The sequence below is a fragment of the Dipodomys ordii genome, unplaced genomic scaffold (genome assembly GCF_000151885.1).
Source record: "Dipodomys ordii isolate 6190 unplaced genomic scaffold, Dord_2.0 Scaffold82, whole genome shotgun sequence".
Lineage (NCBI taxonomy): Eukaryota > Metazoa > Chordata > Mammalia > Rodentia > Heteromyidae > Dipodomys > Dipodomys ordii.
In genome coordinates, this window is record NW_012267298.1 from 10,851,848 (window position 1) to 10,878,442 (window position 26,595).

A 26,595-nucleotide genomic window follows, 5' to 3' on the forward strand; every position below is an offset into this window, starting at 1 on the left:
TACTGCTTCCCTCAAGAACCCTAACAGATAGGTCCAACTATTAAATGGTTGGTGGAGGGGCTGGGAAGGTGGCTCAGTGGTAGAGTGCTTGCTTTCATGCATGAGGCCCTGGGTTCGATTCCTCAGCACCACATAAGCAAAAAGAAAAAAAGCCAGAAGTGGCGCTGTGGCTCAAGTGGTAGAGCACTAGTCTTGAGCTGAAGAGCTGAGGGATAGTGCCCAGGCCCAGAGTTCAGGCCCCACGACTGGATCCAAAAAAATAAAATAAAAATAAAAGCTTTCAGAATTTAGTCCATAAAACCCCTAAAATTAACATGGGACAAATCTAGGTAGCTGATTGTCTAAGATGCAACACCAATGGTCTTATTTGTGAAAGAAAGCATTGACAAGCTAACTGTCATTAAAATTCAAAGCCTCCGCTCTGCAAGTGACACACACCATCAAGAGAATGAGCAGACAGGACACACACTGCAAGAACATTCTCAAAAGACATATCTGATAAGGGACTGATAAACTGTTACTCAAGTTATACAACAATGAAAAAACAAACAACCTGATCACTGAAATGATTAAAGATCTCACAGATGCTTCACCCAAGAAGAAACTCAGGGTGGAAATGCTCACTATCATGCACTATTAGGAAACTGAAACTAAAAACATCCATGAAATACCACCATACACCTGTCAACACCTAGTGCTGGCAAGGATGTGGCACATCACTGATGGGGCAATGCAGATGGAAAGCCACCGGGGAAACAGTAGGGCAGTTTCTCACAGAGCCACAGGTGCTTTACCATGTGATACAGCCATTGTGCTGCCTGACATTCATCCAGATGAGTAGAAAACCTATGTCCACACAAACCTTGCTCACGAATGCTTGTGGCTCACTTATTTATAACTGCCGAAGCTTGGAAGTGACAAGAGGACAACCAAGATTCTTTAGATGAGTGTTTAAGTGACTGTGATAATATTTAGACAGTAGACTCTTGTTCAAAGCTACAAAGAAATGAATTCCTGACCACGAGAAGACCCGAGAGAAGCCAATCTAAAAAAGCTACCTATTGGGGGGAGGATGGGAAGGGATGGGAAGGAGAAACAAAGGAGGAGGCTACAATGCTTGATAAGAAATGTACTCATGGGCTGGGAAGGTGGCTCAGTGGTAGAGTGCTTGCCTTGCATGCCTGAGGCCCTGGGTTCGATTCCTCAGCACCACATAAGCAAAAAGAAAAAAGCCGGAAGTGGCACTGTGGCTCAAGTGGTAGAGTGCTAGCCTTGAGCTGAAGAGCTGAGGGAAAGCGCCCAGGCCCAGAGTTCAGGCCCCACGACCGGACCCAAAAAAAAAAAAAAAAATGTACTCATAATCTTGCCCGTGTAATTGTAACCCCTCTGTACAATATTTTCACAATAAAAATAATAAATAAATAAATAAATAAACTACCTATTGCCACTCCTTTTACTGTCCACAGCAAAAGGATATATCAGAGCTTCCAGACCTTGGAAGGTGAATTTTTAGGACAGTGAAGCTACTCTGTGGGAGTCACTGTCCATACATACATGACATTACCCATTCATCAAAACCCAGAAATGGCACCACGCCAAGAGCAAACTTGATGTAAACTGTGCACTTTGGGGTGCTTATGTGCTCCTATTGACTCAATGACTGTTCTTTTTTTTCCTTAATTGAAAGCAAGTTTCAAACATCAGGTCACCTTAATCCTAAATACTGCAATATGTATGTCTGGAAAAGGGGATGGGGGCCAGCACGGTATTCTCCCAGAAAATTTTCCATTTATCTTTACCAAACTTATGAAGTTTAGTATAACACAGACTAGCTTCTCTACTATCTATATTTGAATGTGGGTTTTTGTTGTCGTTGATGATGACTTTGTACTGGAGGGACAGCGGTTTGAACTTAAGGCCTCACACTTGAAAGTCAGGTACTCTTCCACTTGGCCCATGCCCCCAACATCTTTTACCTTAATTAGTTTTCAAATGGAGTCTCAGGTTTATGGCCAAGTTATGCTGTAATCCTATTTACACCTCCCACGTAGCTGGGATGACAGGTGTGTACCACCATGTCCAGCTTTCATTATTATTATTATTATTGGTTGAGACGAGGTCTTCCCAACTTTTTTACCTATGGTCTCAATCTCTACCTCTTGATACTTAGGATGGCAGGCACGAGCCAGGGTACCTGAATATTTTTGAATATTTTGATTGCCCCAATAACAGGGTGCCTGGGGGCATTTAGCATGGCTCAAACTGAATATCCATTTGAGACTCACACTGCATTTAGTTGTCATGTCCCTTTAGTCTCCTTGAATCTAAACAGTGTCCCATTTTTGTCCCTTCCCCAATTTTGTGGCATCTGAGTTAAGCGTGAATGTTTGTAGAATGTCTTTGGGTTTTGATTGTTTGGTTATTTTCCTTATGATGAGATTTGGGTTAAACATTCTCGAGACAGTAGTGTACTTCCCATGATTTGAAACATCTCCTATAATGTCAGTTTCTAATTGGACTGAAGAATGTTCTGGCCTGCTGTGGGGTGTTGATAGAGGAGACAGCTGTGCTCTGAGGAGGCAGGGGACAGCATGACAACAGTCCATATGTTACATCCAATTTCGTTACGCACCAAAACTGCTCTAAAAAATAAAACCTATATTAAAAAAAAAAGGCCAAGTCACACAGAATAAAGTGATGGGAAGAATGTGACAAAATTTAGTCTTAATTGATCTCTACTTCTTTAAAAATAAAAATAAAAGCTGGAGATATGACTCAAAGGTAGAATACCTGCACACCTAGCTCAAGACCCTGAGTCCAAACCTCAATCCCAACAAAAATAAAATCAAGAATGAATTGGATCCCACCGACTATGCAAACCTCCAGGAGAGGCTGATGATCTCCCAACTCCTGACACTGGCCTGGTGTCCAGCACAGAGCATGAGCCCAGAAATGTCTGCAGAGCCCCAGCCTGCTGGAAAGGCTCCCAAATCCTACTCTTGACTCCTGGCACTCAATTTCATTGGCAGTGGGGCACACCTACCACTCGGGAGGCTGAGGCAGGAGAATCTCAAGTTTTGGCCAGCCTGGGATACAAAGCAAGGGATACACTGTCAAGGCAGCCTGGGATACATGTAAGACCCATCTCAATAAAAAACAAAAACAAAACAAACAAACAAACAAACGAAACTGGCCCTAGCCGGGAGCTGGTGGCTCACAGCTGTAATCCTAGCTATTCAGGAGGCTGAGATCTGAGGATCACGATTCAAAGCCAGCCCAGACAGGAAAGCCTGTGAAACTCTTATCTCCAATAAGCCACCAGAAAACCGCAAGTGGCACTGTGGCTCAAGTGGTAGAGTACTTGCCTTGAGCTGAAGAGCTGAGGGACACAGAGCCTAGTCCCAGAGTTCAAGCTCCACAACCAACAAAAAAAAAAAGAAAGAAAAGAAAAGAAAATGTCCCTAACTAATGAGTCATAGTCAGTGGGTACCCAGCACAGATAAATACCAAGTCTCATGTTTAAAGAAAAATAAAGCCAACCCTTTGCAGGAGCAGAAGGTAGAGCTCTGCAAGGTCGTAGGCAAGGACATGATTTTTTGTGAACCCAACATGAAAGGTGGACATAGGCAGACCTCATGACTGGAAAAGCAGGCCAGCAGCCCTCAAAAAATCAGTCTTACCAAAATTAACAAGACCTAAGAAACAAAGGACTTCCACTTATCTGGTCAAATCACCACTAAATAACCCCATGCTGCTGATCACATATATGGCATATATGTGCACACCAGAGGGAAACCAGGAGGATGACACAGAACTAGAGGGAATCAGGGAAAAACATACAACAGCGGGACCCATCAGCTGCGCTGGACATTGACCAAAATGAACTAAGCAACTCAATGGCAGCGATGGGAGGGAGGGAACAAGTGGGAAAGAGGGAACAGCTGACGCTGTGCAAAACAAATGAAATGTACATACCACCCAATGTGGAAGAAATAACTGTATTGCAAAGCTCATAGAACTCATAAATGTTATGGACCATGATAGACAATTTGCCCCATGAAAGTTAGAATGTGTTTGTGACTTTAACTGAGCCTCACTATCCCACAATACTATGAAATTTGGGAACTTATGTAACCACTTAATCACAATAAAAAAATTGGAAAAAAAATCAGTCTTACATCTGTGGCTCCAGAGACTATAGGTCCTAAAGATTAAAGTCCAGTGCTTCTGTGGGATCCTGAGAGGACTCACGTGATGTTCAGTCCCTTCAACTTGCTCACTTGAGGCCAAGCCCAGCCCCTCTCCAGCTAACTTCATGCCTGAGCACAAGTGCCACCTGACCACGTGTGTCCTCACCCAGCTCTTTCCCTCAACAGAGGAAGCAGCTGGACGGCATGGCCCAGCCGTCTCCCCTCCCTTCAGCTATGCCTGGAAAGCCCTCACTTCTGCACCACTCGCAAACCCAGTGTCCCTTCTTGGAATTTGAAAAAAGAGAAAGATAGATAAGCTGGGGGCTGGAGGCTCACGCCTGTCATCCTACTCAGGAGGCTGAGATCTGAGGGTCATGGTTCAAAACCAGCCCAGGCAGGAAACTACATAAGACTCTAATCTCCAATTAACCACCAGAAAACTGGAAGTGGCGCTGGGGTTCAAGTGGTAGAGCGCTAGCCTTAAGCTGAAGAGCTGAGGGACAGCGCCCAGGCCCAGAGTTCAAGCCTCATTACCAACAAAGAAAAGAAAGAAAAAAAGAAGTATATAATAAACAGGTAATAGATAGGCAGATAATAGATGGTAAACTGATGATAGGTGATAAATAGGCAAATAGGCGGACAGACAGACAGACAGACCTCACTAAATGCCCAGTCAGGCTGAGAAAACTATAATCAGCATTCCAAATTTGCTCCTGCCAACCACTATTACTGGATTACAGATCCCTCGTGGCCCACCCTGACATGGGCTTTGCAGGAGTGAGCCAGCCTCAGCTCGGTGCCTACTAGACTCCAGCACGGTGTGGCTTCCTGGGGCCGTGGAAGGAGGAGGACTGTGCCCTGGGGACGCTGGGTTCCACATGGACCTGGAGAGACGGCAGCCCAGAGGAGCCAGTTCCTTCCTGCCCACACCCCGCTCACTCTAGATCAGAACCCAAAAACACACTTCATTTTCCATGTGAATCAGTCACTAAAAGGTTTTTTTCTCTCCTATTCCTCAGACTTTGCCTCAAGTGGGCATTATATTTATGTTACGTATTATTAGATTTGTAGCTGCATTCTTTATTAAATATTTTACTGTTATTATAAAAGTGATATACAGAGGGGCTACCATTTCATAAGTCTTTTTGGACCATGTCACCCCTTCCTTGGCTTTCTCCCAGTTTTTCCCTCCTGTCCTCCGGTCCCCACCCTTAAGTTGTATGGTTCATTTTCAACGTAGTATCGAGTGAGTATCACTGCTGCATCTGTTCACCCTTTGTCTCACCATTCCTGTACCCCCCACCTTCCCCTTCCAAAGCCAAATAAAGGAACAAACAAGACAAAAAGAAAAAAAACCTCGTTTCCTCTTCCTGGAGTTCATTTCAATAAATATTATATTCATAAGCAAAGGCATTGAGGTACTGCACCTCTGTGTTCCTCCTGTATTTTTATATGTATTTCCTTTTATTAAGCTGGAAGGGTAAAACTTGGCCACAAAATGCACAGCTCTCTGTATACACAGGTACCCATGTGAGTTTATTTCTGGTTCATTGGTTTTTGCTGACTTACCTAATTATATGAGTAAATAAGTAAAAGTCATTAGGGACATCAAGTACTTAGTTGCCAGTGAGGGCACCAGTGGCGTCTGGCCCTCTGACATGATTAAGAGTGCAGCCCATAGCCCGCTCCACCACGTTCTGTCGTGCTTTGTTCTAAGTGCCCAGCACAGAGCCAGAGTGTGATCCTCTGCACCTGTCACAAAGTCTGCCACAGCCAAGCAGGTACTCAAACACACGGAATTAATGGGCCAGACGTCAGTACCTTTGTTGAAGTCCTTTGGGTCCAGTGACAGACTGTAGCCAGGTAGCGTCTCCAGGAGAAGTTTGTAGCAGGCCCTCCAGCCGGGCTCCGCGATGCTGGGGGCCACACACTGCATGGCGGCCACACGCTTGAAGAAGGCGGACTTGCGGTGGAAGCCGATGAGCTCATAGAGCTCTGAGAGGATGCTGTAGCGCTGGATTTTTTCTTCTTCCGAGAGCTGAAGGGAGAAAACAGAGAGCTCAGGAAAAATACATTAAAAGATCTTTTATAAATTAAGACCTAAAGAGCTATGTGCCACATAAGCAGAAAAGGCTGGAAATGGCACTGTGGCTCAAGTGGTAGAGTGCTAGCCTTGAGCTGAAGAGCTGAGGGACAGTGCCCAGGCCCAGAGTTCAGGCCCACAACCAACAAAAAATAAAAAAGAACTATGTGCCAGTGGCTCACACCTTTAATCTAGCTACTCAGGACACTAAGATATGAAAATCACAGTTCAAATCCAACCCAGGCAAAATGGTCCCAGAGAATCTATCTACAATTAACCAGCAAAAGCTGGACTGAGCCAATGGCTCATGCTTATAATTCTAGCTACTCTGGAGACTGAGAAATTGAGGATTGTGATTCGAAGTCAACTTGGATAGGAAAGTCTGTGAGACTCTTATCTCCAGTTAATCATCCAAAAACTGGGAGTAGAGCTATGGCTCAAGTGGCAGAGCACTAGCCTTGAGCATAAGCTCAGGGGCAGCATCCAGATCCTGAGTTCAAGCCCTAAAAGTAGCACACAAGAAAAGCTGAACTGGAGATGTGATTCAAATGTAGAGCACCTGCCATGAATAGAAAAAGTACACAAGAGACTCAGGTCCTAGCTCAAGCCTCAGAGCTGCCACAGGCATGCACGCATGTACACGCACAACACACCATACCGCACACACACACACACACACACACACACACACTCACACACACACACAAACATTTCATGAGACATCAGGGAGCAGGAAAGCGTGGTGACAGGAGCTGCTGTGGCTCCCCCGGGACACGCCATGAGCCACAGCTCCAAGTCATCCTGTGTGCTAAGAAGCCCGAGGTCCTCTGCCAGGAAGTATCTGCCAGGAAGGCATCCTTTAGAAAAGAAAAGAAACAATAGGCTTTGGGCAGGGATTTTTTTTCTTGCCAGTCCTGGGACTTGAACTCAGGGCCTGGGCACTGTCCCTGAGCTTCCTTTGCTCAAGGCTAGTGCTCTACCACTTGAGACACAGAGCCACTTCCAGCTTCTTCTGTTTATGTGGTACTGAGGAATCGAACCGAGGGCTTCGTGCATGCTAGGCAAGCACTCTACCACTGAGCCACACTCCTAGCCCTGGACAGGGATTTTTTTTTTTTGGTCGGTTGTGGGGCTTGAACTCTGGTCCTGGGTGCTGTCCCTCAGCTCTTCAGCTCAAGGCGAGCGCTCTACCACTTGAGCTACAGCGCCACTTCCAGTTTTCTGGTGGTTTATTGGAGATAGGAGTCTCACGGTCTCTCCTGCCCGGGCTGGCTTTGAACCGCGATCCTCAGATCTCAGCCTCCTGAGTAGCTAGGATTACAGGCGTGAGCCACCAGCGCCCGGCTGGGCAGGGATTTTTGTCACACATAAAACTCAGAAAATGATGCAGAGAGCCCTGTGACATGTCAGCGCTGCCTAGACCTGAGACCTCCAGGATTACATGACGTTGGCACACTTTCCTCACTCTGTGACGCGGGCTTGCTAACCAAGCATCTGCCATATGCCAACAATCGTACCATGCTGAAGTTCATCACCACGGCAATCCCAGACGCAGTCAGGATGTGTGAAACTCAGAGAGGTATTAACAACTTCTACTCACACTGCCACAACTGTGGGTCGGGCATCACCTGCCCAGTCCACTCCTGCCCGCTACCCCATAGAGGAAGGCTGGCAAACCCACACGGCTGCCTGAGGAGCTGCTGCTCTCTGCCTGGAAGATGACAGACTAGCAAGCAAAGAAACAGAACAATGCAATGAGCAACAGTGGAAAGGGCAGGCCCAGCTCCAGACACGGAGTGACTGGGCTAGCCCAGGCTCTGGGGTGAATGGGCTGTCTAGGTCTCCTCCTACCAGTTCTCTCCCAGAAGCTTGTGTGATTAACCTTCAGCTATACACTGCCTCTTTCCAGAACTTCTATGCCCTCCAGACCCTCTAAAATCATCTGTCTCCTACTTCATTCATGTCCACCACCACCCCCCCTCAGGACTGCCAGAACATTCCATGGTATCATTTCACACTCACACGATGAGGCGTACACACCTCCACTGCCCTCTCCACAGCTCATCAACATGTGATGCTATCTGTCTCTTTTATTTTAGCCATACTTCGGGTTACATTTGCATTTTCCTGATAAGTACAATGCTGACCATTTTTCCATGTGATGACTGGCTGCTTGTGTATCTTCCTCTGTGAAGCACTTGTTCACATCTCTTGATGGTTTTTAAAATTGGGTCGTTTGTCTTAGCATTGAATTGCAGTAGTTCTTTTTTTGTTCCAAATGTAAGTCTTCAGTCATATACAGTGTGTTTTCCTAAGGGAGTCTTGATATGCTGAAACATTTCATTATGACACAGCTCCTAATTCTTTCTCCTATGGCTTGTGCTTCCTGTGTCCTTGTCTAAGAAAACTTCACCTGGAGTCACAAAGATATTCTATGTATTCTTCTAGAAGCTTTATGTTTCGATGATGATCAGAGGTACTTCAAGCTTCCTAGAATACTGATGCTCCTGCTTTCCGGGCGTGGGCAGCAAAGGACTCAGGGAAGAGGGGCCAGCCATGGCCAGGGGCTAGAGAGGTCTGAAGGAGAGGCAGGACTATCTGATGCTTCCATCACACATCTGGAAACTCCTCACCATGCCCTGCACCTGCTGTGTGCCAACCATGGCAAAAGATACTAAGGGAGAAGAAACAATAGTCACCAATGGCTGGTGGCTCACACGTATAATCCTAGCTATTCAGGAAGCTAAGACCTGAGGATCACAGTTCAAAGCCAGCCCTAGTCTCATCTCCAATTACTGGAAAAAAAACAAACTGGAGGCATGGCTCAAGTGGTAAGGCACCAGATGTGAGTGAAAAGAACTGATCTGGAACAGAAAGCCCTGTGTTCAAGCCTCAGGACTGGCACCCACACCCACATGCACACACAGGCAGACACACACACGAACAAAAGAGTGATCTGAGCTGGTGGCCTTCATGAGCCCACCATTCAAGTGAGAGGGGTAGCCAGGACAGGACTCCACGCGCTGGCCTCCACACATCAGAGTGCACACGTGTCCTTCCAAGGAAGCGACTTAGACAAAGGTAACACTTCCCCTCTTTTCCTTGTCATCTGGCTGTAAGAAGACAGCAACAGATGAGCACTCTGTTGCAAATGGAATGGAAATTACTTGGATCCTGTGGAGAGAGCTTTCCAGATCCAGGCAGCCACTTGACCAGGAAGCCTCTCATTAGCAGGAGTCCTGGGAGCCAGGCACAGAGCTCCACCTGGCCAATGGACATGGAGGGTAGCAGCAACAAGGATGAGAAGCAAATGAGAGGGTCCTAAGCAGAGGCCAGCCGTGATCTTTTTGGAAACTGGAAATGGAATCAAATCCCCAAACTCATCTCCAATCTGCTGCTCTTTTAGGGAGCAATGCTAGAAACATGCTTCTTGTGATTCTCAAATGGGCCTCACAGTCACGATGTCCCCGCCAGAGCCCAGATGGTAATGGAAGTTCCAACATGAGTAGCTCAAAGGCAGCTCAAGACAAGAGGCCTGACCCACCAGACAGCCTGCTGGGGACTCCAGCTGGGAAGTGAACTTGGACCCCTTTCATCCCACAACACTAAAGAAAGCAGGCCAGCACACTGGTGAGGGGGTGAGAGGAGACGGCCTGGGCCCAGCCTGTCACATGGCTAGCTCCCGCTCTTTGCTCGTCTGCTAAAGGCCGAGGGGGATTGTCAAGTCCAATACAGGTTATTGAGAAGACAACTTGAATTTGCTACCTATGGACAGGTAGCGAAGACCTAAAGTTCTCAATGTGTGTTCAAGAAATGGGTTAAGACCTTCCAAATCACTGGCTATAAATGACCTGGCCAGCCAGGGATGCTCAAAACTGTGCCTCGCTCTCACCAGGCTCTGCAAACACAGGAAGTAGTGGAGATCTGAAGAGCAGGAGTGGGGGCCACTTTGGGACCACAGTCAGCACTAGAGTGCTGACTGTGAACAAAAGCAGACATGAAAATGGAGAGACCAGGCATTCTCCAGCTTAGGGATCGTTTGCCATTTCTCTCCACAATTATGCCCAGACAGAAAGTATTCAAAATTACACAAAATTTTCATTTAGCTAAATGTGGTGGTACATGCTTATAGTCTCAGCTACTCAGGAGGCACACCTAAGATGCTTCACTCTTGAGCCCAGGAATTTAAGACCAGCCTGAACAACATCATAGAAGTCTGTGTCAAAACCAAATAAACATGGCTGGACATGGCGGTTCATACCTGTAATCCAAAACCTGGGAGTGAGAAGCAAAAGAATCTAATATCAATCCCCCCAACAAAATTAATGTCAACTCCAAATCTTCACACTGTACATGAGAAGTGAGACATAGGAAGAAAGCTAAGATAAATCCCTGTCCCCAGATATTCCTTGTTTCATAAAGCATTCTTTATTGGAATGAAATTTGCCTAATTTTTAAATTAAGGTTCCAAGTTGAGGGGCACACACGATAAAGAAAGGGGTGAGGCAGGAAAGTAAAACGATTAGCTACATAATTATAAAATGCTCACTTCTGGGTGACATTTTTAATTCCTAAAACATCTCATCTCAGCAAGACACTGACGTAGGTAGATACCTCTCCTACTAGGAAACAGCCCAAGTAAAATACAACCAACAAAATAAAAAGGCCACAGCAGAATAAACCTCCTTCCTGGAACAGGAAGGAGGCCCACTGGCCTCTGGCTACTCACATCCGATGTGCGCAGATGGGAAGACAGCGTTGTGGAGATTCCAAAGCCCCTGAACTGATCTATTGATTCCATGGTGTCCACCTTCAAAACCCTAGCTGCCTTCTTTGGAAAAGTCAATAAACTGTACCAGAACAGGCAGGACAGTCTCGGAAAAGAAGCACAAAAGAAGACCAACTTCCCAACTGACTCCAAAGCTACAGTGATTCAGATCATATGCTCCTAGTTTAAAAACAGGTGCATGAATTTGGTAGAGTAAGTTAAGGGGAGGAAAAAAAGGCCTAAAGTTATGGTTCCCTAACTTACTGCTAGTCCTCCAACATCATTTCAACAACTGGTGGTGGATCGCCTGGATACCCGTGTGCAAAAAAATGACGGGAATCCTACCTCGCGTAGTACAAACAAGAAGGAAGCATATAAAATTTCTAAAGTAGGGGCTGGAAAGGTGGCTCAGTGGTAGAGCGCTTACCTTGCATGCATGAGGCCCTGGGTTCGATTCCTCAGCACCACATAAGCAAAAGGAAAAAAGCCGGAAGTGGCACTGTGGATCAAGTGGTAGAGCGCTAGCCTTGAGCTGAAGAGCTGAGGGACATCGCCCAGGCCGAGAGTTCAGGCCCCACGACCGGACCAAAAATAAATAAATAAATAAAAATACAAAGAAAAGAAAGCTCAATTTAAAACTGGCAAAGCATTTATAGGCTGAGGGGGCAGCTCCATGGTACAGCATGAATTTGCTCAAGACCCTGTGTTCAATCCCTGTGTGTCAAAAGTATATTGATAAAATTAGCAAAGAATTGGGGTCAATATGCAAGTGGTCACTAGGCATACAAAAACACACCAGGAGGGACACAAACCCAAATCACCATGAGACATGCTTTGCTCCTATAGGCCAGCCATAGCCAAAAGATGGACGGACAGGCGCTGACAGGGAACTGGAAATTCTGTGTGCTGCCAGCGATGGAAAACGGTGCAGTGGGCTTAGAAAACAGCTTCAGAGTTCCTCAAAAAGCTAAATGGGAGTAGGCACTAGTGGCTCATGCCTGTAATCCTAGCTACTTAGGAGGCTGAAAGCTGAGGATCATGGTTTAAAGCCAGCTTCAAAGTGTTAGTCAACAAAAAAGCTGAAAGTAGAACTGTGGTTCAAGTACAGCACTGGTCTTGAATTTAAAAAAAAATAATAAGCTCAGGGATAGTGCCCAGACCTTGAGTTCATGCTATAGGAGACACACAGACACAGACACACATACATAGACACACACACACAGACACACACACACACCCCAAAGTTCTAGGACCAAAAATTCCACTCCCAAGCCTACAGCAAAAAGGACTGAAAACACATTGCCACAAAAACCTGTATGTAAATGTTTGTAGCAGCATTATTCATAACAGCCAAACGATGGGGGAACAGAACCAACCTCCTCCAAGAGATAAATGAATCAACAAAGGCTGGTGTCGCAATACACGGAACATTATCTGGCTATCAAAAGGAAGTTTCCACTACATCATGGAGAGACCTTGGAACCATTCTGCCCAGTGAGTAAATCCACACAACAGGACAAGCACTGTCACCTCTGGCCGCATGCAAGTGCTCACTGCACGGCTCTGGCCACTTTCCTCAAGGCTTGAAGTCCTTCAAATAAAAATTAGCATGATTCTATTTAATAGGGATTGAGTAATGAAAATGAGCCCTCGCAGGAGGACCTTACAGGCTCGATGCAGGAGCGGCTGAAAGCTTTTGGTACGGTGCCTTGCACGTCCACCGACAGCCACCATCGTCACTGCTCTGGAGGCACAGCGTGGATGGAGAGCAGGCGGGGATGATGCGGCAGAGCCCACTCCAGCGCAGGCATCCGAGGCACCAGTGCGGGGCCAGACCCTGACAGCACCGCACGAGCCCAAGGCTGACAGATGAAGACAACACACAGCCCCTGCACACACCTGCACGCACCGCCCAACTTCCCTACGCCTTACCACTCAGCTCAGCCTTGCCCTCCCTAAGGGGAACAGTTTCCAAGTTCCAAGAGCGATGCACGTCTGCAGCACGCTCTGTTTCTGCACATACTTACATTCTGCCTTGTTCCAAAGGAGCCAAAATCCATTTTTTTCTTTGTTTTTTTGTTTGTTTGTTTGTTTGTTTTGGTCCGGTCGTGGGGCCTGAACTCTGGGCCTGGGCGCTGTCCCTCAGCTCTTCAGCTCAAGGCTAGCGCTCTACCACTTGAGCCACAGCGCCACTTCTGGCTTTTTTCTTTTTGCTTATGTGGTGCTGAGGAATCGAACCCAGGGCCTCATGCATGCAAGGCAAGCGCTCTACCACTGAGCCACCTTCCCAGCCCCCCAAAATCCATTTCTTAAACACACACAATACACCCACAATAACAAAACAAAGCTCGAAATCGGGTGAAGAGAAGACAAGGATTAAGATGACATGAGACCAGGGAAAGGGGGGCCACAGTGCTGCACGCAGTGTGTGAGGGCATCAGTTACGTGGGACGTCCCTCTAAAAACCAGGGTGCAGTGTGAGTTTCGCAAGGCCTGCTGCCGGCTCGTCCCTGGGGAGGGCAGGCTCCAGGGCAGCCACGTGCTCCCTCTCCAGTGCTCACTTCCTTCACTGCCTCGCGGGGCTGCCCGAAGCTCCTCTTAGCTGCCACCGCATCCAGCGGTAGCGGACAGCCAGTGCTTCCCTTACTTTCCGCTTTTGCTTTTTACATTTTCCTTCAAGAAATGTGTTCCTATGCCTGCCCCCCATCAACCCCTGTCTCCAAAAGAACGGAGTGACCCTCGATGTCCATCAGAAATTTCCCGGCTCCCTCTCCTTTGCCATCCCCGGTGCGTGCAGAAGCCACGTTCCTCCCTCCCAGCGGGACAGTTTCTTTGTGAGAACCAGGAATTGCTCATAAGCCTCTGAAAGCCGAGGGCTGCATTCCCAGGCTTCCCCAGTCCCCCGTGCCCATCCCCCACCCCCCACCCCTGCCCCCTGCTCCTCCCCCACCAGGCTGGCTGCCAGGCCTGCAACCCCGCCCTACAATGGCTGTGAACCGGGCCCTTGCAGGTTTCCTTAGCAACAGCTTCATTAAGGAACTGCATCCAAAAATGTAAAGAGGCTGCGCTTTGGTCCGAGCGGAGCAGCGCAGAGCAGCCTGCTAAGATCTGAACGTCTCTGAAGAGACATTAACCAGAGACAAAGAGGCTGCAAGACTTCAGTCAATGGAGTCACAAATCAAAATGTTCTTGGTAAGTGGCTTGGAATCGTTCCTCGACTTTCCCACATCTCTTAAGGGCAGGTTTTTGTCTAGCTTTCGGAACAATTCCTCACTCACTTTCTCTTCTGTCACTTGCCTTTTCTATTGAAGAAAAGAAAAAAAAAGCCTCAATCATCCCGCGGCTACCTGGTGGATTTTCAAATCATGGTTTGCCAGATTTAGACCCTGAGCCTGGCCCGCATCTCGGGCGCCAGGCAGCCAACAGTGGGGCCGCTGCGGGGGGCGCTAGCAGCCAGCCTCGGCTGAACGCTGCTGCAGCCAGCTTCTAAGCACCTAGCTGCAGCGCGAGGAGCTCTGCTCTCATCTTTTCATGGCTGCAGAACTTGTTTTCCTGGGATTGGTATCACTACAGCAGGCCCAACTAGAAAGTGACCCAGACCTTGGGGTCTGGGACCCAGTGGGAATTAAGAGCTCCGGTGTCTATCTGCTTCAAACCTATTTCTCCATTCAGAACTCAAGCCCGGTTTGTCTGTTGCTTACTGGCCGGTCAAGAGGAGGCAGGCAGCCCGCACAGCGCACTGTGGAGGACAGTGAAGGGCAGAAAACCCTCATGTCTGAATCCCAGTCTGGCTTCAGGCAAGAACTTCCTTCCTTTAGCCCAAGGTTCTGCTCTGCGGATAGGCACCGCTACTCCTGGAACACACAACTGTAAGGGCACGCAACCCCAGGATCAGCAGTCACCAACCAGCCTGAGCCGCTGCCTGCCCCACACAGGCCAGTGAGCGCTCAGTCTGTGCCGGGCAGGGTGTCCAGCTGTGGGCACGCATCACTGGGTTGCTCACAGGTAGAGGAGGAAAGGAACATTACTGTGCCTGCTTTACAGACTTGGAAGCGGAGTGAAATGTTACATAACTCCTCTGGGCCACACCGTACGATGGCGATTTAAGCCTAAATCTGGGGTGAAGCCCAGGCTCCTCCCGCCCCAGCTCTACTTCACCACCTGCCTGCAAAATAAACATGTCCGAGATGCAGATCTGTACACAGCTGGTAGAAAACAAAAAGCTTGCTGCTGTATGGTATGCTAGTTAGCTGTCACAAACCAGGCACCCTGACCACAAGTTCACCCGTGCCTCTAACACAGAAGACAGAGCCTGCACCCAACTCTGCAGAAAGCTTTTCCAATACCAAGGAGGCCAAAGGCACTACTTATCCGTTTTGATGCTCATGCCGGGGTTTGTTTTCTTGTTTTGTTTTGTGCCAATCCTGGGGCTTCAACTCAGAGCCTGGACATTGTCCCTGAGCTTTTTTGCTCAAAGCTGACGCTCTGCCGCTTGGGTCACAGCCCCATTTCTGGCCTTTTGGTGGTTATAAGGGGAGATAAAAGCCTCAGAGATTTTCCTGCCCAAGCAGGCTTTGAACCGTGATCCTCAGATCCCTGCCTCCTAAGTAGCTAGACTACAGCCGTGAGCCACTGGCCCCTGGTTTCATGCCTGGGTTTTACAAGCAGAGGAACCGGCAGTACTCATCTATCAGTTCCTTTCAAATTTTACATTTTCCCAAATCATTCCCCAGAAATCGATTCAAGTCATCAACTCTACAATGGAACACACTTGATCAAGAACCAAAAGCTTGTTCTATTTCAGAAAAACGACAGTCCCTTCCTTTTATTGTGATTATAAAATCCCACCAGAACTCATTACTTCTGCCTGCCCATCTGGCAGACAGACATCCAGATGAGTCAACAAAGCACCGAAGCACCATGCAGCAGAGAGGCAGGCAGCCACCTTGGCACCACGTCACCAGGCCTGGATGGCCCTTCTTGTGAGCCTTTGCTGCCCTCTAGTGCTCTAAAATGGCAAAGATGGAGCTGCTCCAAAGGCAGCACATGCCCACGCGTGGAGGAACACTATCTTCTAAGGGGGAAAAAAAATGTCTGCAGATGCCCACCTGTGGAAACGTCTCAGCAGGATCCCGTTTTGAGCATCAGCTTGCAAAGACAGGGGTAGTGGTTAAGGGACCTCAAGTCCTTGGCAACTGCTGAGAGAGCTGTGGCTGCTCTCCTCCCCAGAATCCCTCCTGCCAGCGCCTGCCACACAGGCCACAGTGATTCTGCCTCCGGCCTTTGAAGGTCGGCCTCAAGAGAGCGGCTTTGCTCTGTCACAGGCTGTCCCTCAAAGCCCTGCTCCTTCCAGTCCCGCCAGAAGGCAGCACGGAGCCAGCACCGGAGAGTCTCCTGACCACAGTGCACTTGTGTGCTGCTGTTTCACAGGTGGAAATACCTGAAGTTAGCATCAGTGAGTGACTGCTGTTCCCAGCAGGAAGGCCCCCTGGCTCCTACTCCTGCCTGTCTGGGGAGACTCAGCTCCCTTCATCTGCAAGCAGGGCCGGTGCCAACGTCTCACCAGCTGCCACTGAAGCACGGGCTCCTGACTTCCCTCACAAACACAACTGCTCCAGCCTCTGAAGGACGTCTGGCTCCCGAGCTCAGAGCCAGCACGGCATCTGCACCCTGTACACCTGGCACAGAGGCTCCTCAGCCCCCATGGCAGGCCCTTTCCCTCTGAGGGCAATCTCTCAGCACAGAGGGGTCTCAGGCCACACCCCAGATCTCATACAGCAAGGGCTGCTCCTCTCTGTGCACGCTCCTAACACAGCACCTACATGGCCACAGTCCTCAGGGGAGGCAACTCCGTTCGTGGGCCCTCAAATTTACTTAGTGACAGGACAGGCACACTGCTACTTCTAAGCTTCCTGTGGACCACCCATGGCCATCTGCCTGCAATGATTTTTTTTCTGTTTTGGTCATTTTGTAAGGTCTGTGAATAATGCTATTGATGTCCAATGTCCCTCGGCAGAAAAAAATGGTTCCTCACCCTGCTCCAGCAGTGCATGCCGGGGGCTCCCTGCCAAGACCCCAGTCAGCCCAGCGACACCCACCATCTGCATTGGAGGACTTCACATGATCAGTTTACAACTAGATGTGGTCACACTTCCATCCAGGGGCCTGCAAAGGTCAGCGATTGCTCGCACAGGGTAGAACCACACATGTACACACAACAAACAAACACACACACACACACACACATGCGCACACACGTACACACACAGCAGCTTTCAAGTGCTGGGAGGTGGCTTGGTGGCACAGCGCTTGCACAGTGTACATGAGACCCTGAGTCGCATCCACAGAATTATTCCAATTCAGATTGAACGAACGTCTGCAGGTCCTCCAAAGTACTTCTAGAAACGTCATGTTTTATAAACCCACACCCCAGACAGGGCTACCAATGGCAAGTTCTTCGCAAGTAACAAAATACAGGCAGGATCCATGAAGCATGGCCAGGAATGTGGAGTGGCAGGGACAAAGTTAGTTTTCCAATAAAAAAAAATGTTGACAGGACAGCAAATTCCAAAAGCAAAACACAATAAAATGAAGAAGTCAAATATAACAGCCGCTTGGCTCTCAAGCTACAACCCCGTCATTTTACCATGCCATACAGCAACTGCCATTGCAAAATCGGCTGTATTAGGAGTGACAGACTCCCCGCGAACGGTGCCACCTCCTCTGCGAGGCCACAGCGCCCACCTGCCGGAGGTTGATGTACACTGCGTTCTGCAGAAACTCCGAAGCTTCCATGCTGCGCTTCTGAATTGCCAGGACACGCACGGCCTTGACACAGGCCTCCAACTCGATGACTCCAGCGTTCTTATACTGTAGGGTACAAAGGAGGCACCTCCATCAACAAGGGAAAAGAAGTTGCTGATACCCCTCCCACCTCATGGGGCGCAGACATTTCTGAGAAAGTCTGTCCTCTATGAGTGACCCACCACCACCTGCCTGTTTACATTCATTAAAACAATACAATCACCACAGCTTGATACTGCATAAAATGTCACATTTCAGGGTCCATATCACGTAGTCAAAATAAGTCAGACTGAAGCGCTTCACATGTGGGAGCACGCACTGGAGCCGGCAGCAGAGGCGCCGTGCCCACGGCCAGTCCTCCCTCCTCCCTCCCTTCTCCCTCTATGCTACAATTTCCCCTCCGCTGCACGGCAAACTGCCCCCGCCAGCTGCAACTTTGCCATTCTCTGTTTTTTCACCGAAGTCTTTTATCCTTATTGTTTTCCCGACTCACCCCAGCTGGAGTGTTTTTCAATTGATGTAACTGGGGGGAAAGAAAGTCTTTAAACTAGACAGATGTTTACAGAAGTGAAGTCTGTGGGAACTAGCGCAAAGAGAATGCAGGCTGGGCAGGGCAACACACTAGTACCTTTTTCAGAGTGGCATCACACGTGTGGTCAATCACAGGCCCAGCCTGCGCGGCATGTCTGCTCATGAAAACATAGCTGGCCTGTTTGCCAAGCGCTAATCAGAACTGGCCATCAAAACACACAACACTGCTCATAATTACAGCCCTTGAAAGAAGTCTGCATTCTTTTCTCTTTTCCATACCCATCACATGCAAATAATCTGTGACATATTACATGCAATTAATCAAAGATGATCAGAACAGGGAACTGTTTATATTTGCCTAATACTAACAATGAAGCCAAATATCTACCCATTGTGTGTATCACTTAGCAACACAATAAAAACTGACATAGGGACTCGATTTCACTGAGATAAAAGAACTACTTCTCCTTCAAAACTCTTAAAATCATTTCTTTTTAAGAATTAATGATAGCCAGGCACCAGTGGCTCACACCCGTAATCCTAGCTACTCAGGAGGCTGAGAACTGAGGATCGAGGTTCAAAGCCAGCCCAGGCAGGAAAGTCTGTAAGACTCTTATCCCCAATAAACCACTAGAAAACCAGAAGTGGCGCTGTGGCTCAAGTGGTAGAGCACTGGCCTTGAGCTGAAGAGCTGAGGGACAGCGCCCAGGCCCAGAGTTCAAGCCTCACAACCAACAACAACAAAAAAAAAAAAAAAAGAATGTTAACTAAAGGAGTTTTCTACTTATTTTGTACATACAGTATTAAAGAGTTTTCAAATAGAATCATGAAAAAAATCATTCAAAAATGTATTATATACAACTACAGGGAGACAGGGAGAGCCCAGAATTAGCGGGGATGTGGAAAAGAATAGACAGTAACTGACCACTGACTCTCCAGTTCTGCACAAACACTAGCGTAAACATGAGGCCCAGGAAGCAGGTGATGGACCCCATACTCACTGCTGGGGCCTAAGTAACCACCTGCCAAGACCCCAGCTCAGAGCCAGGGAGTAACTGAGAGACCTCTAAAAGAAAACCTCTAAAATAAATGGTTCCCAACAAGTGAAGTTCCTTCCCTAAGGTCACAAAGCTAGTAAATGGTGCGGCAGGATTTGAACGCAGGGCTGCCTGGCCCCCAAACTTAAGATGGAAATACAGGTTGTCACCTCTTAGCTCAGATCTAGCCTCTCTGGCCTTGGCACCCCACCTATGTGGGACTGGGGAGCCAACTAAAACAATGAGGGGTACATGTCCCAGGACATCAGCAAGCCAGTACAGAAGGCCTGGGGAGCATGACTGGGGTCCAGGCTTCCTGCTGATGAGAAACCCAGGCTCTGCCAAAGCCACGGTGGACATGAGTGACAGCTTGGTCAAGACACCACAGCCAAAGCAGGCCAGGCCTGGCCCTAGCTTCCCAGAACCCAAACAGGCCAGGCCCTCTGGCCTCCCACACCCTGTGCCTTACTACCTGTGTACAGGATGACACAGGTCCCAGCTTCTTGTGCATGTGTGTGACGGTGCTTGTGACTTCTCTGAGTCTGCTTCTTTACACCACTAGAGGGGTGACCCTGATTCATGGGTGTACTCATAGACTGACATGCTGAACTGAAATCCTTCTGTACAACTACTTAAAGATGTTTTTAAATCTGCTACAAAAATATATATATTATTTCCCTACTAAGAAGTAAAGGATAAGTCAGGTGCTGGCGGCTCACACCTGTCAGCCTACCTACTCAGGAGGCTAAGATCTAAGGATCACAATTCAAAGTCAGACCAAGCAGGAAAATCTGTGAGACTCTTATCTCCAATTAACCACCAAAAAGCCTGAATCTGTGGCTCAAGTGTTAGAGCACTCGCCTTGAGGAAAAAAAAGCTCAGAGACAGCACCCAGGCCCTGAGTTCCAGACCCATGACTGGTACAAAAAATGGTGGGTGGGGGAGTAAAGGATGCAAGAAAATTTAACTATATAGTAAATATAAAAAAGAAAGACAGAAGGCTACATGCTGTTCAAGGTCCCCCCAACTCAAATGCACTGCTCCAAGCCAGACGCCAGTGGCTCACATCTATAGTTCTAGCTATGAGGGAGTCCAAGATCAGGAAGGTCACAGTTCCAGAACAGCCCAGGCTGACAAGAGATTCCCAAGAGATTCCAGCTCAGTGGAAGAAGCTGGGTGTGTTGGCACATGCACGTTATCTCAGCTATGGTAGGAAGCCTAAAATAAAGGTGGATCAGGTATGGAGCCACAGCAGGAAGCAAAATCCTATATCAAAGTTAACCAGTGCATGCAACGTGGTAAATGATACAGGACTCTAGACATTCACACACAGTGAGCCCAGAGGAGGATATTCGTAGGAGAGGATAACAAAGGCACAATGCCTATTTGCATCTGATCATATAAAATAATATTTATCAAAAATGAACTCCAGGAAATGGAAACAAGAGGTTTTCTCTTTGTTGCTGTTTTTGTTTTTTGTCTTGTTTGTTCGTTTATCTGAGGGTAAGTGGGGGACACAGAAATGGAGGGTCAAAGAGTGAACAAGAGGAGCACCGGTGGTTCACATTTGCAATCCTAGCTACTCAGGAGGCCAAAATCTGAGGATCGCAGTTCAAAGCCAGCCCCAGGCAGGAAAAGCTGTGAAACTCTCATCTCCAATTAACCACCAGAAAACCAAAAGTGGCGCTGTGGCTCAAGTGGTAGAGCACTCACCTTATAGCACTCACCTTGAGCTGAAGAGCTGAGGGACAGTGCCCAGGCCCAGAGTACAAGCCCCATGACTGACCAAAAAAAAAAAAACTAAAACAAAAAAAAAAAGAACAAATACAGCAGTGGTACTCACTAGACACTATGTTGAAAATGAACTATACAACTTGAGGGTGGGGACAGGAGGGAAGAACTGGGAGAGCGCAAGGGAAGGGGTGACACTGTCCAAAAAGAAGCGCACTCATTACCTGACTTTAACTGTAACCCCTTTGTATATCATCTTTATAATGACTTTTTTTTTTTTGGTCGGTCGTGGGGCTTGAACTCTGGGCCTGGACGCTGTTCCTCAGCTCTTCAGCTCAAGGCTAGCACTCTACCACTTGAGCCACAATGCCACTTCTGGCTTTTTTCATTTTACTTATGTGGTGCTGAGGAATCAAACCCAGGGCCTCAGGCATGCAAGGCAAGTGCTCTACCACTGAGCCACCTTCCCAGCCCCTATACTAACATTTTTTTAAAAGTTAACCAATGCAAAAAAGGATGGAAGTATGGATGAGTGGTAGAGCACCTTCTTAAGCAAGGATGAGATAAGTAAGCCCTAAGTTCAAACCCCAGGACTGCTAAAAAAAAAGAAACAAAACTAAAAAGCAATGCCCCAATAGCTCAGAAAATTGTCAATCCTCCATTCCTCTCTTCCAAGCAAGAGAATATCCTCTCCTCAAGCAAAAATCAGAAACCCAGGAAGAAATCATTCACAAAGCTAGCAAGAATCTGCCTAACAGGCTTTACCAAAAGAAAACAGTGGTGTGGTTCTCACTGATACAGCATGAGGTAATATCATGTAAGTGTGTGTGTGTGTGTGTGTGCGCGCGCGCACATACATATTTGTTTGTGAACCTGTGTATATACATATTTTTATTTCTGTGCATCTGTGTAGATGTGTATCTGCGTGTATAAATGTATCTGTGTATTTGTACATGTGCATCTGTGTGTGTGCATGTGTATGTGTGTGCACATTACACATGTTGTATATCACTGATACTTTCAATGATGCTGCAAGCTTCCAGGCAATCCTAATCTAGCGGCCAGGGTCACATGGGAAAGTAGAGGTGAAAGAAAAGAGGAAAGGAGAAAAAGCCAAATAAAGCAAAGGAATCAAAATGCAGGCAGAGAAAGGCAAGACATTAATTTTCCTTTCCAACCCGCATAAGTCCACATGAGAAGCGAGCTCTCCCCCAGATGCCCTGTGGAATACTAAACTCAGGGGAGGAGACAATAAGCAATGTTTTATTGAGCAGTACTAATGAGCCTGTCACTGTGCTAGACACTTATATACATAAAATCATTTACCCTGATTCAGCATTCTCCACAGCAGACCTTCTTTCCCCATTTTGAGAGAGGAGAAAAGCTGAAGCTCAGACACCAGAGCCCTGACTGCAGCCAGAAGGCCCTCAGGAGCAGGGCTCGGTCCACACCCAGCTGCCTGCTCCAGCACTGTGCCCTCCAGAAGTAGGCTGATCCAGAAACGGGGGGGCTGCCTCACCCCTGCTATGCATCTACCAGCCTGCCATGGGTTTAACCATGACCACAGGAGAGCACATCACTGCTTCTCTGTCACAGACAAGCCAACACACACAAATCCTGCCAGCTACTGCCATTTTCACACTTTTGGAAACCAATTTGTAAAAAAGACAAGAAAGGGCTCTAAAAAAAAGTGCTTAATACAATTTTGAAATGCAGTTATAAAATAAATATCAAAAAATCAATCTGACTTTCTATATAGTCGGAAAATATAATGGCAACAAATCTCATTCACAAATCAAACAATAACATATACACAGCCAACCACTGGTGGCTTGTACCTGCAATTCTGGCTACTCAGAAGGCTAAGATCTGAGGACTGTGGTTCACAGCCTACCTGGGCAGGAAAGTCTGTGAGAATCGTATCTCCAATAAACCACCAGAAAACCAGAAGTGGAAGGCTGGGAAGGTGACCCAGTGGTAGAGAGCTTGCCTCACATGCATGAGGCCCTGGCTCAATTCCTCAGCACCACATAAGCAGGAACAGCCAGAACTGATGCTGTAGAGCGCTAGCCTTGAGCTAGCCTGAGCTGAAGAGCGGAGGGACAGCACCCAGACCCAGAGCTCAAGCCCCGTGACTGACAAAAAATAGATAAATAAATAGGGCTGGAAAGGTGGCTCAGTGGTAGAGTGCTTGCCTTGCATGCTGAGGCCCTGGGTTCGATTCCTCAGCACCACATAAGCAAAAAGAAAAAAGCAGGAAGGGCGCTGTGGCTCAAGTGGTAGAGCGCTAGCCTTGAGCTGAAGAGCTGAGGGACAGCGGCCAGGCCCAGAGTTCAGGCCCCACGACTGACAATAAATAAATAAATAAATAAATATAGCTGAGCTATGGCTCAGTGGCAGAGGCTTGTCCTAGCATATGTAAGTGCTCACGTTTAATGTGGGTGTACATATACATATATACACATATATCTATATATGCAGCTAGGTGTGTGTGTGTGTGTATGTCTTTACATGCATATAGACAGGCATATATCTATTTATACATATATATATGTATGTATGCATACACATACACACACACACACACACACACACACACACCTGTGTACATCTGTAAGGCCAGTACTTCAGAGGCTGAAGCAGAAGGATTATGAGTTTGAAGCTATCCCAGGACACTGAGCAAGACCTTGTTTAAAAAAAAAAAAAAAAAGGAAAAGGAAAACAGCACCCTACCTGCATGTGTACAAGGAAGGCAAATAAAGATCACAAAAGGAGTAGCAAATGCTCAGCACCTCACTGCGGATCACATGAACTAAACAACGACAAATGACCTCTGCTTACCACACTGGCAGACACCGTGAGGCTAGGAGTTACAGGCTCTATCACTCTCACAGGGGAGCAAGGACTGTGCGTGCCTTTCTGGAAGGCAACACAAAAAGCTGTAATCTAAAACAATGCAGACCTGACTCGAGTCCAATCAAAACTAAATAATGATCAGTAACAGAAGATTGCCTGAATAAATAGTTCTGTATCTTTTCAGTCTTGATAGAAGGAATTTGGAGAGTAGGAGGAAATAACCAGGAAGAGACAGTAATGTCTTCCCCAGTGTTGAAAGGCCTAGGAAAATCTAACCAACAGGAATATTCACACAGAACACAGGAATGTATGCACAAAACACTCAGCAAAGCATTTTTAGCAAGAAACCCTCAACGCCAACCAACAAGAGGATGATTAAGTGAGCCGGGCCAGCTGTGAACTCCGGGAGCAGCGGCTCTGCCAGCTGAGAATTGGAGGAGCCCTTGCCTGCCAGCCGCGGGCAGAGCAACACAGCAATGACAGACATAAACATGTTTACCCGACCTCTCTCCTCCACAGTGCTGGGGAGGGTGAGCTGGTCTGAGGGAGGAGGACCATGATCTAGAACAGACTGCCACGTGGAAAAGGCAAGCTGCAGGGTGAGAGACAGACAAAGAAAACGTGTGTGCGTGTCTCAGAGGCGAGACGGACACAAAAGACATGCAGTGAAGGGCTGGTGATCGCAGGGGAGAGGGAGGAATCCCCACGGCTCTCTAGAGAGCACTGCTGTACACAGTTCGCATTTTCCCTCTCAGTGCTTCAGTAAGAGCATTCGAATTTTAAAAAAGAAAAAAAAATTAAGGTTGTGCTCTGATCTGCAGCAGAGCGCCTGCCTAGCATCGTGAAGCCCACGCTCAGTCCCCAGCACATCAAAATCAACAACGATTAAGCCCAAAGTGAAAAAGGACACTGCATGGAATGAACGGAAGGCCATCTAGATGGTTAAAAATTGTGCCATGGAATATTTAATCCAATAGAAGAACATGTGATGTGCCAAATGAAAACCACAGCACTCTCCACAGCAAGTCCAGCATCCTGACCTGTTTTTATGATACAAGTAACACACAAAAGGACCAGAAATAGATATCAAAATGTTAATAACAATTCCTCTGAGAAGTGGGGCTATGGTGCTGCTACCTGTCTTCTATTTCCTAAATTTATAATATTAAAAATACACTGTCTTGAGTCAGAAAAAAATACTAGGCACATAGCACCACGCATTAGAGAAGAACAGATGAATCCTACAGAGACTACTATTTACTCGATACTGCAGCACTTGCCCTGCACAAAGAGAACTTATGATGGAAATGACACCATTGTGCACGAAAAACACAAAGCACGGCAGCACCTTGCTATAATAGGAAATGGCTTCTTTGTACTTGTCGATTATGTCTTCTGGGCTGAGGCAGTTCTTGGCACGGCCGATCTCAGCACTGGTGTCAGGGTTTATGCCATTAGTCGTGAGGGCACCTGCAGACAGAGGGAAAAAAAAGAAATAATCTTTTGCTTTTTTTTTTTTTGGTCTTGGTCTTTTGTTGGTTTAAAGAGGAATGTGAATTAGACAAAACCTAAAGAAAGCACTGAATCAGCTTAAATAATGAAACAGTGTTTAAAATCTCCATAGATTATACATGTCCTGTAACAGTCGTAGCAGCAAAGCATTGTGTTTGGTGTTAATTAACCAAGAGGAAGTTTCGTTCCCTGTTGAAACTTCTCCTTAGAGAACATCGCATGCAACGCAGGAAGGCGGCGCAGCCGATGCCCGGCTCTGCTCTCAAGAGGGGGAGTCGGTGCGCATCGCCTCACGGGAGACAAACCAGACATCTTCTGAACTGAACACCTATAAATAAATACCAGCCCCCTCGCCATGGCTGACATCTTCCATTTCTGAACAACTCCCATCCATAAGCAGAGCCACTCAATTCCCTCACCAGCGGACCCACTTTGGGAACGAATTTTAAAGAAACTTCCAGTCTCAGAACATAACCCACACTACTCAGAGAATTCAAGGAGACAAAGAATAAGAATAAAAAAGATGAAATGTTCTTTGATTTCAGAGAACAATGGAAAACATTCCCCCAAGCCCAGGTATGAGGTGGGCTGGGCTACCTCAGCCGGGGTCACTTGTCACATGGCCGGCCAGAGGCCGGGGCCGCCACAGCCCACCTTCCCGGCGCACACACCGGGCAACGGCACATGGCCCGCCCGGCACACCGCCTGCCCGCCCGGCACACCGCCTGCCCGCCCGGCACACCGCCTGCCCACCCGGCAGGCCCGCACCCTTTCCCACCTGTTTCCAGCCATGTTCCACTGGCCTCACCTGTGCTCTAGTTACTGATTCTGTACGCTGCCCTGAAGGCTTTTCAGAAGCAGGCAGAAGGAAGGGGCAAGTAGAAAGATGGGTGGGCAACAGATGAGCACACAGAGCCTCAGCAGGAGGGGAACCAAGAAAATGCCACCTGCAGAACTGTCTCCTGGCAGAAAGTAGGACCACGGGGGACCACGGGGTGGGGGGAGAGGGGAGTGGAGGGGAGAGGACTGCAGGGCGGCCAGCGGCTTGAGACTGGGTGGGGGAGCAGGTGGCAGGGTGGGGGG

At 47.7% G+C, this 26,595-nt stretch overlaps 1 protein-coding gene across 2 annotated transcripts in view; it reads right to left on the bottom strand.

Moving 5' to 3' along the window:
• Nucleotides 1–26,595, bottom strand: part of Trappc9 (trafficking protein particle complex 9) — a 439,527-nt gene that overhangs the window by 378,077 nt on the left and 34,855 nt on the right. For both annotated transcript variants that reach the window (XM_013025191.1, XM_013025190.1), the window contains 3 exons: nucleotides 25,349–25,470; nucleotides 17,786–17,911; nucleotides 6,012–6,228 (listed from right to left, as the gene is read on the bottom strand). In XM_013025191.1, the coding sequence (XP_012880645.1) occupies nucleotides 6,012–6,228; nucleotides 17,786–17,911; nucleotides 25,349–25,470 (465 nt within the window). The remainder of the gene's footprint in view (nucleotides 1–6,011; nucleotides 6,229–17,785; nucleotides 17,912–25,348; nucleotides 25,471–26,595) is intronic.